The sequence below is a fragment of the Phyllostomus hastatus genome, unplaced genomic scaffold (genome assembly GCF_019186645.2).
Source record: "Phyllostomus hastatus isolate PE091 unplaced genomic scaffold, TTU_PhHast_1.1 phas_contig_551, whole genome shotgun sequence".
Taxonomy (NCBI): Eukaryota; Metazoa; Chordata; class Mammalia; order Chiroptera; family Phyllostomidae; genus Phyllostomus; species Phyllostomus hastatus.
The window spans coordinates 893,102-906,049 of record NW_025333909.1 but is presented as its reverse complement, the minus strand read 5'-3'; the positions used below and the strand labels follow the sequence as shown (position 1 = coordinate 906,049).

Here is a 12,948-nt window from a genome sequence, read left to right as displayed (position 1 = left end):
GAGCACCAGAGCTGTCCGCGAGGGTTTCTTAATCAGCATCCTGATGTGAATGAGGGATGCGAGGCTGGAGAGTGGAAAAGACTAGGAAAGCGTGTGGGGCAGAGCCCCTGGTTTCCATGATGGCCGTCGAGGGCTGCTTGGGAGGGTTGGGATAGAAGTGGCGTTCAGGACACCTAGGAACGGGTAGGAATCGGGCGTTTTTCTGGGTGCCAAGGCCTGCGGTGCAAAAACCATCTGCTGCCAGCAACTTGGCAGCAGTGTGTTTTCATCTCTGTGAGTTGTTTGGTAACCCACATGCAGTGCCCAAAATAATCCCACCGATCTCTGCACTCCTGGAAATAGGAAGAAGAACTGGAGAAGATGCGAGAAGTGTGTGCACAAAATAAGCAGCTTCTCCGAGAGAATGAAATCATAAAGCAGGTAATCCAGCCTCCCACCCACGGAACAAGGCCTGGGAGACCCTGTTGCAACTGAGGCCAACCCTTGGGAGCAGCCCCCGAGTGTGATAATGTGGCTGTATTTTAGCAAGTTGACATTGAGTTTCCTTGTGATGTTGTCAGGTGCATTTCAAAATGGTATAAACGCAAATTTTTTTTTACAGTTTGCTCTTTTCGGAATCTATTCCCGATCTTGTAAAGTGGGAGTCCTTCAGCCTACTTTACTCTTACCCTGCCTCACTTTCATATGCTTGAAAATTAAGCTAGTTTAGGAATCTCGATGTTGGAGCCACGAACACCCTCGGAAGCTGCCCTGCAATATGTACCTTGTCTCTTCTTTTTGAATAGAAACTGACTCTCCTTCAAGTAGCCAGCAAACAGAAACCTCATCTTCCTAAGGATACCCCTCTCTCTCCAGACTCTTCTTTCGAATATATCCCACCTCAGGTAAACTGCTTAGTGCCCTCGCTGCCTTCGCATAGCCAAGGTTTGGAGTGAGTGTGCTTAAAACCGCCTTTTAGAAGAGGTTGGCAGGTAAAATTTCCAAATTCCAGCATCTCGCTTTTCCTTGGAGCCCCAGATAAAAGTCTAGTGCAATCTGGAGAAAAATAACCCTTCTCCCTCCCCGGGAGACTGACTCTTGGCCACATACAGACGTTATGTAACACAGCTGAGGGGGAGGAGCCAAAGAAAGCAGCATTCAGCTGTCCGTCCAAAGACACTTATCAGGTCATTAGTCTCTCCTTCCTCCCTCAGATTGCTCAGCCTCCCCGCCCCCCCCCTGCAGTTTCTGTCCCTTCAAAGACTCTGCAAGGCCAAAGGTGGAAGCAGAGTTTCTTCTGATTGGTAAAGTCAAGTGGGCTATATTTGAGGGAGTCTGAAGTCTCTGTTCTGAGAATATAGCTGGCCACCACTGCTGGGAAGTTACAATCCACATGCTTTTGGTGTTTTTGGTGTTGTGTGTTTTGCTTTGTTTTTGTTTTTTTTTTTTTTTTTAGTTTGGGGGGTTTTGTTTGGTCTTGCTGTTGTCTTTGTTCGATGACCATCCCAAACCTTTGTTCTCAGCCAAGACCTTCCCGTTTGAAAGAAAAGTTCCTGGAGCAAAGCATGGACCTCGAGGATCTACAATATTGTTCAGAGCATTCAGTAAATGGGCCTGAGGACACTGATATTGACGATGGGGATGACGAGGAATGGAAACCGACAAAATTCTTGAAGATGTGCAAGAAGAACATCCAAGGGGTAGGAGGCAGCTCTCACCTCTGACAGGGGTTCCAGTCCTTGTCTCCACTGCCGGTGGGAATGTACTCACCGCAAACCCTGCACCCGAGCCCCTCGGTCCCATTCAGAAGCATTGGATTCACGGAGCGGGGCTCCTCGGGCCGGCTCTGTGTGGAACCCGGGGCCAGTCACGGGGGCAGCCTGAGTGCACAAGGCAGCTCTCTTCACGTCTGCGGGTTCTTACCGGTCCGAAAGGTGGCAGCATTCTGTTCTAGACCATTCTCCAGGCAGCTCCCAGAATGATCATGATAGGCGTCCTCATTTTTCTAGAACTTATACTTTATAAACCATTCTCGTATGTGGTATCTCTATTCATTGCCACAAAAAAGTAAGCAAGGTACTTATTACTTGTTGTACAGACAGCTCTGAGGCCCACAGGAGGGCAAATGACTTTGCCCAAGGTTATGAAACCAGGTGATGGCCAGGACTGGAAATCCAATATTCTGACTCCAAGCCCAGTTTATTTCTATTACATCATATCAGTCAAAATTACAGGCCAGAAGCTGAGTGCGAACTTCACCTTCCTTGCCTAATACAGTGATTTTGGCCATTAGGCTCAGGGGCAACAGGAATTACAGGAAAGGCTAACAATTCAGGTCAAACACACCAACTTCAGGCTAGGTAAGAACGGTCTGACTTTGAGGCCAGTTTTATTTCCTTCCATGAAGACAGCCTTACACAGTTATCCCACGTAGAGGTATTAGGTTTAAACATTAACTTCCCGGCCACTACACGTTCCCGCCACCCCAACTGTGCCCCGCGGCCACATTCCACCTAAAGAGAGCAGTTCCGAGGTCACGCTAGCTGACGTCCAGGAAGGCTAGGCAATTTCATTAGCTGAGAGTGTACCACGTGGGGAACTGAGCCTCATAAAGCCATGTCAGTGAGAAGCAAGTCATGAGGAATAGACAGTCTTAGGGGCATTGAGTCGCTTGGAAAGAGCATCAGGAACGCAGTGTGTTGGGACCGAGAGCTAGCTCCTCCTTCGCCTCAGAGAGCTCATAATCTAACAGGAGAACAAGGCAAAGAAATAGAAGCACACCACAGAACCTCAGCATGCTCATCTCAGAAATGTTACTGAGGCGTTTTTAAGAGTGACTGACTGACTATAAAGCCAAACCAAGTAGAGAGAGTTTAGGAAGATGCCAGGAAAGAGAAGATTGTCGCTGTATTCTAAGACAGAAAGGGAAAGAAATGCATGTTGGGAGCAACTGGGAGACTATTTCTGGCCCAATGAATAGCTTACTGCTATTGGTTAGCAGAAGTAGTAGAGGGTCAGAGGGTTGGGACACTTAGAGGACTGTCACAGAGCATGCCTGGCTTTCATTCACTTACTGAGCGAACATTTGTGGATTCGACGGTGGTTGAAGTAGAGAGCGTGAGCTGAACGCAGATGAAAAGGCCAGCGAGGTAACAGGAAGCAGAGTTGAAAAGTGCACCCAGAAACACGGCGTCGAGGGCCTAAAAACCTGGGGAGGGAGTTTCCAAATGAGAAGCAAATCCAAGCACAGTTGCCTCAAGGAAAGCTTATTATATGTGTTATGGCACTATTGCTCTGAGCCTAAAAAGGAAATGCATAACGAAAATTGCAAGTAAACAAGATTTGCTATCAATGAGAAATCCTGTGTCTGAAACAGTGAGACATGATTCCTTTCTAGGCTTCTCCCCGATTTTGTTACTCGAGAAGAGACTATAGGTGGGCTTTAAGGGGAGCGAACCAGCCTACAATCTGGCTTCTCCCTCTGTGCTAACCTTGAAGTACGTGGATGTTTTGGCTGCTCTTTGATCCGCCTGCCCATGGGCAGTCGCTGTAGACCTTGATGCTTTGCATAAAGGTCATCCCGACTATTATTGTTTCAACCCGCCTGAAGCGCGCCGGTATTATCACTAGGTTAGTGCAAAGCAGACTGCAGCAGACAGCAAGACGATGGCTTGTCCAAAGCTACTGCTGAAAATGTCGGCTTCCTCGCTCAGCCTTCTTTCCTATGTGTACTAAGAACATGCTGAGGGATAGGCAGTGTACTAGAGTTGAAGAAAGTAATAATTTAGCCCTAGCTGGCGTGGCTCAGTGGATTGATCACAGAACTAATGAACCAAAGGGTCACAGGTTTGATAACTAGTCAGGGCACGTGCCTGGGTTGCGGGCGTGCAAGAAGCAACCACACGTTGACGTTTTTCTCCCTCTCTTTCTTCTTCCCTTCCCTTCTCTCTAAAAATAGATAAAATCTTGGAAAATAAATACAATTTAAAAATAAAAAAGGAATAGTTTGGAAGCCAGGTAGACATGGGTTCTCGTCTTGAGTTTGTCACCGGTGAGTTGGATGACCGTAAGCAAGTCACTTAATCTCCCTTGGCCTAGATTCTTCATCTGTGTAATGAAGGAGTTAGACCAGAACAGATGTATAATGTCCCTTCCAGCACTAATATACTGAGCCAGAATAACAGTTGAAGTTCTATAAATGGACTTTGGTTGTTGTTTTTAATAAATGGATTTTAATAAAACTACCTCTATATGGGGTCGTATGGCATCTGAGAAGTTAAAAGAAGGAATGCATGCAAAAGCACCTTGTGACAGATGACATATCACGCAGTACTGTTATTGAAGCACACTAAGCATTTTACAAATATTCTCATTTGTCCCCTTTGGCAGAAAAGGGCAAGCAGGTGTTGCTGTGATGAAAGAATGGAGGTGAACTTGGCTGAGGTGACTTGTCCAAGGTCATGGCCAGTATTAAATACAGGACTAGAGCCCAAGTCTCCTAATTCCTAGGCAGGTTGTCTTTATGTTGAAATTCTCACCAGAGCTTTTCATTCTAAGACACACTGAAATTAGTGCCAGAAGAATTATAGACTGTTAAGCAGTAGTTCTCAAGCCTGGCTGCACATTAGAATCCCCAAGAGAGCTTTTAAACACGGGAGCTAGGGACCCCACCCCCTGATATTCTGATTTAATTGATCTGAGGTAGGGCCTGGCCCTTCTGAAAAGCTCCCCAGAGATTGCGGGTGTGCAATCAGGGTTGAAAAGCACTGGCTTAAAGGAACCCCAGGGGTTCCTTTCAGCTCTACTTCCCACTCTACCCGAAGAAGTTCTCTGTTAGAGTGGTTCTTACCTGTGGTGTTGGGACATGCTGGGTGGGTTGCCAACCGTTGTGATGCACACGTGTGTGCACACACACACCACACACCTGTGTATTTGGGGTTCTGTCTGTGGTAAGACAGGGCATGCTCCCTGTCTTACATTCTGATCTTCTCCTGGCAGGAGTAAAAATGAGATGAAGTTGTAGCTAGCGCATATGACGTTCGTGTGCATACACATGTCCTGTGTGTCGCGGCCGTTCAATAGTAACATCCCCAGGTGTGTTTCTAGCCTCTGCTTCCTTGAAAAGGTCTGGTAGTCAGGGATCTCACGGTGCAGCCGTAACTGTCCGGAAGTTGTTCTTGCTGGTAGGCTGTCTTGTAAACCATCCCAGTGGCTCTTGGCTATGTGAAAGTCTCATTGTTCTTCCTTATGACAGCCTTTCAGACACCACTCTCCTATTATCCCTTCGCATGAAACAGAGACGCATGGGCAGGGTAAGAGAGTGTCTTTGAGGCATACAGATGAATTTGTACACAGTCAGAGGGCCATACCCAGCCTATAGCAACCCATGGATCAGTGTCATCCTGGTGGGGTGTCTCTAGGATGTGTCGTAGAACTCTGTCTTTTGTCCTGTCTTATTCAAAGAAGCAAAGATTTGTTAGTTTTTTATTTTAATGTCAGGTGTGGTATGACTAAGATGGGCATTCCTGTCTATTGCTATTATGGATGTAAACGTGGTAAACCTTTCTGTGAGGCAACTCAAAAATATGTGTCAAGCCTTTAAAAGTTCCTATCTTCCTTACTGGTGCAGCTCAGTGGATTGAGCACTGGACTGCGAAGCAGAGGGTCGGCAGTTCGATTCCCAGTCAGGGCACATGCCTGGGTTGTAGGCCAGGTCCCCAGTAAGGGGTGCATGAGAGGCAACCACACATTGATGTTTCTCTCCCTCTTTTTCTCTCCCTCCCTCTCCCTCTAAAAAGTAAAACATTTTTTAAAATGCTTTAAAAGTTCCTATCTTTTGGCCCAGTAACTACACACATAAGAATTTATTCTAAGGAAATAGTGGTGTGTAAAAAGATTGATTTACTCAACAAGTCTTTTTTGAGCATCAAACTATTATCAGGCACTCTTCCTAGGTGCCGAGGATACAGAGCACAAGACGGAAGATCCTGGGCCTCACAATACTGAAGAGAGACATTCTTGTGGGGAGAGACACACAGTTACCGGAAAAACCTACAAAATCATTTTAGATGATAAGAGATACAAAGAAAATACAGTGAAGTCTCAGATGGGGTGGGCAAAGAGTCCTTCAGTAGAGTGCCTCTCTCAGGAGGAGATGTTTAAGCTGAGATCTGAACAGAGTGAAGGGGCAAGTCAGGAAAGAACCAGAGCAGGAACATTAGGACAAGGAAACTGCAAATGCAGAGACCTCGGGGCAGGGTGAGTCTGCTTTATGAAGGAGCAGCGCAAAAGACCACTGTGTGGGGCCACGGTGTGTTGAGAAGTGGGAGACAGTAGTCCCAGGTCGGATCAGAGGGGAGCCAGGGCCCTGATCGTGGAGGGCCTTGTCAATCCCGGTGAGATCTGGGTCATATTTATGTACCAGGTTGTTCGCTGTAACGTCGTTTTTAATAGCAAGCAATTTCTTTCAAAGCAATCTGAATAGCTAATGTAGGGGACTGGTTTAACAAATTGAGATTTTTCACATCATGCAATACTATATTACAGCTATGAAATATTAAAAATCACAGGTTTTTTTATTGTTTTTTAAGATTTTATTTCTTTAATTTTAGAGAGAGGGGAAGGGAGGGAGAGAAACATCAACGTGTGAGAGATACCTCAGTTGGTTGCCTCTCGCGTGCCCCCAACTGGGGACCCAGCCCACAACCCAGGCATGTGCCCTGACTGGGAATCGAACCGGCAGACTTCCAGTTTGCAGGCTGGCACTGGATCCACTCAGCCACACCAGCCAGGGCAAAGTCACGGTTTTGATTTGGAAATTTTATAAAGTGATATATATTATTCTCATAATCAAAAAAGACATTAATTATGGGGTTTTTGACCTTCACAACTGCAGAATAATGAGGATAGTTGTCGTCAGAGAGAGACAAAGGGCTTGAATTTAACTGTAAGCCCAGGATGAATCCACAAAGACATGAAGGAGGGGAAGCTACTGTGATTTTAGTCTTCATTCACAAAACTGTCGGGTCTGTAACCAGGGAGGTGGCTGTGTCGGTCCACTTCACCACGGTCCCAGCACATCTAGAAAGTGATGCTTATTTCTAGATGTCTCAGTGAAAGATGAACTTGGGCAAAGTGGTCTATAGTCCAGCTGGTGAGGATTCTTGGAAGCCATGCCACGTGCTGAATCACTGACGGCGCTCTGGGTATATTTAGCTTTGAGAGGACTTGGACAGAGGGGCACTGGGGAGTGAAAACGATGTTCAGGGTTTGAACAACTGTGCTGGGAAAGTGGAGTTCAACTGACCCCATGTCACTTCAGATGACAGAAGTGTGTCCTGTGGTCAGAAGTTTTACGGAAACCATCGTCATGCCAGGATGAATAGTTGGGGATAATTAGAGCGGGGCTATTAAAGAGGTGCTTCAAACACCGCGCCGAGCTTTAGACGGTCGCTTGACGTCTCCTCTGACTCACCCATCATGCTGTGAGCTCTGCCACCTGTTCGTTCCAGGCCAAACTATCCCACTTTCTTCCATTGTTTCTCTTATAACATCGCTTTCCATAAGGCTGGTCACCTGTCTCTTTTTGGTTTAATGTCCTCTTTTTTAAAAAGATTTTATTTTTTTAAGATTTTATTTATTTATTTTTAGAGAGGGAAGGGAAGGAGAGAGGGGGAGAGAGAGAGAGAGAAAGAAAGAAAAAACATGAATGTGCGGTTGCTGGGGGCCGTGGCCTGCAACCTAGGCATGTGCCCTGACTGGGAATCAAACCTGCGATGCCTGGTTCACAGCCCGCGCTCAATCCACTGAGCTACGCCAGCCAGGGCTAAAAAGATTTTATTTATTTTTTAGAGAGAGGGGAAGGGAGGGAGAAAGAGAGGGAGAGAAACATCAATGTGTGCTTGCCTCTCGTGTGCCCCCAACCGGGGACCTGGCCCACAACCTAGGCATGTGCCCTGACTGGGAATCAAACCAGCAACCGTTTGGTTCACAAGCTGGCACTCAATCCACTGAGCCACACCAACCAGGGCATAATGTTCTCTTTATTACACATACACACAGTGAACTCCTGAATGTGTCCACAAGGAAACATGCTTTTTGATTAGGCAGGTTGAATACATGGAAAGCAATTCTAACAGTGCCTGGCACACATTAATGTCAACTACTACCGCAGCCTTGTCGGTACGTGTGAAACATGGTGCTGTGAGCAGTAGGGATGAAGAGTGGCCTGTTCATAGAGTGAAAAGGAATGCAACCAGAGGAGCTACATGTGTTCGCATAAAGTTTGAAACCATGTCAGAAAATTCCCTGTATTGATAAAAATTCAATTGTGGTAAAAAGACATGTGCAGGAATAAAAACCGCTTAATCAGAGAGACTTTGCTTGCCCCTGGGAGGGAGGAGGGATGAGAAAGGAGACCTCAGTGACATCTGTCATATTTTCTTTATTAGGAGAGGGCCACGAATGCAGGGGCGGTTTTATTGTCTATGATTTTCTATGCCGGACAAGATGCTGCAGCCGTATAATGGGACAGATTGCTTCAAATGGGCTCTGGCTGACCGAAGGCACAGCGAGGCAGTTGCTGTTGTGACTTCCGCGCCCCAGATGTCTGCCTGACTGTGTTTGGGTTTGGACGGCCGTTTTGCACTTTGAACTCCTGGAACTTGACAATGCCTCCAATCCCCCAGGCCTTTTGTGCAAACACTAATTTTCAGCCAGATCTTCCCTCCCACCATGTTACACTCATGTGGCTGAGTTTGGAGGGCACCTAAATGCCAGACTTGCACGGATCCCTGTTATAACTTTTCTTTTACTTTCAGCCCGTAATTTCAGCCTGTCAGAATATTTGTGAATTATGGTTCTGTTCTGTTACGTATCAGTCATCCTTCCAGCTTTGTGTTGTGGTTACAGCCACTTCGCATGCCTACCTTGCAGACAAGTTTTGAGATTCAAATGGTACTTGGTTTTCGTACACTATATGAAAGTACTCTGCAGACAGTAAAGTGCTATACAGATGTAAAAGATATTCCATATCATCAGTGACTCATGAAAATGCTGAACGATTCAGGTGCTGAGGGCAAAACCCAGGCTGACACTGAACAACTGTAGAAATGTGAGCTGGATGAAGTACTGTTAGGGAGACTCCAAAACATCGAGCAACTGTGCCCAGGCCTTAAATACACCAAACTCTGCAACCGTGCAGCTCAAATTTCTTTACTCTGCCCAGAAACTTATCCTGAGAGTCTCTGTCAGTTGCCCTGCATTGTTACGCGCTCTCTCTCTCTCTGATCTGTCCTTCGAGTGTTTTATGCCCACCGAACTGGATTTGGCTGGCTTGACTTGTCCTTAGTAAACCTATGTTGCTTCACGCTGCTCACTGTTTCACTAAAGAGAGGACTGAGGAGATAGAAGCTTGGTAAAGTTGCTGGTGTTTTTGAGAAAGGCTTGCAAATGAAGGGAAGGCCCCTTAAACCAGCCCTCTAACCCCGTCAGTAATGAGTCTTCGTACGAACATGTTTTGCAGTGTTCCTGCAAGGGCTGGTGTGGGAACAGGCAGTGTGGGTGCCGGAAACAGAAGTCGAACTGCGACACGGACTGCAGCTGTGACCCCACAAAGTGTAGGAACCGTCAGCAAGACAAGGTAGGACCAGTGTCATCGCCCCTCACCTTCCCCATGAGCTTGTTCTTCATCCTGCAGCCTGGAGTCTCCTGCACAGCTCTTCCTGTTCTTCTCCTTCCCTCTGCAATCTGAAAAAGACACAGTTCGTTAATCCTTCTTCCTCTGTGCTGGCCTGTCCACGCATCCCCTTCAGAAACCACAGCCCTTCCTGGGAGATTCCCAGGTACGAGCCCCCCATTCCCAGCTGTGGCTACAAAGTTCCTGCATAGTTTCTGACGCAGGAACGAGGAAGCAGAAAGCAGACACTTAAAGGCATATAGACTCGTGGAATCAGGCTAATCCAGAGGCTTAGCTGGAACTGTACGGGCCACGTGCTGAGGTGGCAGCTTTCAGGAAGAAAGTTGATCCTTCAGACATCTCAAGACATTAGTTACTTAGCCCCTCTCCGTGGGAACCAGCTATTCCGTGGCTCCAGGAAAAGACCCACAAGAACATGGTCTTCCTAACAGTCACCATTGTGAGCCAAGTTAATTGTAGCTATCCTCCGTGTATTGCTCCCAGGAACAGGAAACTCAGAGCAACAAAATGTGTGCTGAGAAGGCCAGCACCAAGCAGGTGAGATCTACACGCTCATTTTCCGCCTACCTGGGCCGAGGGCCAGAGCTCATTCCTACAGCTCTCTGTGCGATAAACAATCATTTTAGTGCGCTTAGTCTAATGATTATTCATGGTGCATTTCTTGAATGGCTCCATGTGAGCGGTTTTGCCCTGGGTTTTTCATTAAAAATACTTCCAAGGTAAGTAGTCATTAGAGGACTAAAACAGCAAGCCAGAGGTCAGGCTAACAATTGTAGGTATCACAGGGCCCTCAGCAGTCTGTTCCTGTGGTTTCCTTCAACTCAGGTTCTAGACTCCTATGGTGGCTCCATGGAAATGCCTCTGAGTAGATGTACGTGACCTGACCCAGCGTGACCCCTTGTCAGCCGAAGCAGCTTGCTCTTTACCTGTTTACATATTGGGCTTCCTCTTAGGATTTCAGTTGTAGAAACCACTGACTTAGTGTAATGCTTTTATTTTACCAAGAACGAAACTAAGGCCCAGAGATAAGCTTAGGTGACTCACCTGATAATACACGGCTGGTATGATAGCTAAAATTAGACCTCACTATCACACTCTGTGACTTCAAATTATACTACAAAATGACAGTAATCAAAATGACACGGTATTGGCAGAATAACAGACACACAAACCAATGGAACAGATTTGACACCCCAGAAATAAACCCACATGTATATGGGCAACTAATTTTCAACAAAGGAGCCAAAAACATACAATGGAGAAAAGGAAGCCTCTTCAATAAATGGTGCTAGGAATATTGGAAAGCCACATGCAAAAAAAAAAAAGGAAAAAAGAAAAAGAAAGAAAGAAAAATTAAACCAGACTGCTATTTGTCACCATACACAAAAATTAACTCAGAATTGTTCAAAGACCTAATTATAAGACCCGAAACAACAAATTACATAGAAGAAACTGTAAGTACTAAACTTATGCACCTTGGTCATAGAAAGGACTTTCTTAATTTGACCCAAAGGCAAGGGAAGTACAGGCAAAAACAAACGAATGAGACTAAGGCTAAACTAGTTGTGCACAGCTAAAAAAAAAAAAAAACCTGCCAACAAAACAAAAAGGCAACCAACTGAATAGGAGAATGTGTTTACAAACAACACCTCTGATACGGGGTTAATAACTAAACTATATCAGGAACTCATACAACTCAGCAACAACAGCAACAAAAAAATCCAGTTTAAAAATGGGCAGAGGGTCTGAATAGAAAACATCTAAGAAGACATACAAATGGCCCACAGATGTATGAAGAGATGCTCAACGTCACTAGCTATCGGGGAAATGCAAATCAAAACCACAATGAGCTACCACCTCACACCTGTTAGAATGGCTGTCATCAACAAGACAGGTACTAACAAGTGTTGGAGAGGTTGTGGAGAAAAGGGAACCCCCATTCACTGCTGGTGGGAATGTAAACTGGCACAGCCACTATGGAAAAGAGTATGGAGGTTCCTCAGAAAATTACAAATAGAGTTATCAGATGACATAGCAATCCTCCTGTGGGAATCTACCCAAAACTTTTGAAAACTTTTATTCGCAAAGATATATGCACCCCTACGTTCATTGTGGCATTATTCGCGGTGGCCAAGACGTGGAGACAACCAGTGATTGGACAGGGGAGATGTGGTACGTGTTTACAATGGAACACTACTCAGCCGTAAGAAAAGACGAAATACTGCCTTTTGTGACAACACGGATGGACCTTGGGTAGATCATGGAATAAGTCAGAAAAAGTCAGGAAGTATATGATTTCATTCATATGTGGCACATAGGACTGAAAGCACCAAATGGACAAACGAGAAAAGCAAACAAAAACTCATAGACACAGACAACAGTAGGGTGGTTATCAGAGGGAAGGGGGAAGGTCGTAAAGGGGAAATGAGGTCAAGTACATGGTAACGGAAGATGACGTGACTTTGGGTGGTGGGCACACAATGCAATATACCAATGATGTGCCTTAGAATTGTACACTTGAAACCTATATAATTGTATTCACCAATGTCACACCAATACATTTAATAAAACATGTTAAAAGATCTTAGACTTCTAAAAAAAAAAAAAAAGACTGGACCTCAGGCTTCCTGACACTTAATGCAGTTCTTTTTTCATAACAGCAGGTTGTAACTGCAATCAAAGGTCTACCACAGAGTCTCCTTGTTACCTAAGTAACTTCTTCCTCTCGGCTTCAGTCTCCTTCCTGATAAAAAGACTACTATAGGCAACCCCTTGTAGAGAGAGGTGCTAAAAAGGCTAGTGCCACCCGGAGAAAGGGAAGGTTAACCAAGGAAATGAGCAAACCTTGGTCTTGATTAAACCTTGCCTTGTGACGTGTCCTGGGCCACTATTCTACCGAGTCCTTTGCCTGCAGAAGGTGCCATCAAGCACTACGACCTTCCCAAGCAGGCAGGGTCACCCTGGGACCTGCTTAGACACTGGTGAGGCCTCCAAGCTGGCGTCTTACTGGTTGAAGGGGAGCAGTGATTCTGTAACCCTGGGACTTGAACTTCCAATGGCTTATCTACTTGATTCACAGGACAGCTTGGGCACTATTGAGCGGACCCAGGATTCCGAAGGCTCCTTCAAACTGGAGGATCCCACGGAGGTGACTCCGGGAATGAGCTTCTTCAACCCCGTCTGTGCCACTCCGAACAGCAAGGTAAGTGGGCTGAAAGGCAGCCGTTTCCAGCTGTGGTATCGCCCATCTCGGCCTCAGTTCTAACAGAGAG

General features: G+C 46.0%; 1 protein-coding gene across 2 annotated transcripts in view; it reads left to right on the top strand.

The window, feature by feature from the left end:
- Nucleotides 1-12,948, top strand: part of KIF4A (kinesin family member 4A) — a 107,872-nt gene that overhangs the window by 94,147 nt on the left and 777 nt on the right. Inside the window, exons 26-31 of one of the 2 annotated variants that reach the window (XM_045847500.1) lie at nt 343-420; nt 786-884; nt 1,503-1,679; nt 9,503-9,619; nt 10,160-10,213; nt 12,756-12,878. In XM_045847500.1, the coding sequence (XP_045703456.1) occupies nt 343-420; nt 786-884; nt 1,503-1,679; nt 9,503-9,619; nt 10,160-10,213; nt 12,756-12,878 (648 nt within the window). The remainder of the gene's footprint in view (nt 1-342; nt 421-785; nt 885-1,502; nt 1,680-9,502; nt 9,620-10,159; nt 10,214-12,755; nt 12,879-12,948) is intronic. The other variant, XM_045847501.1, reaches the window with a different exon arrangement.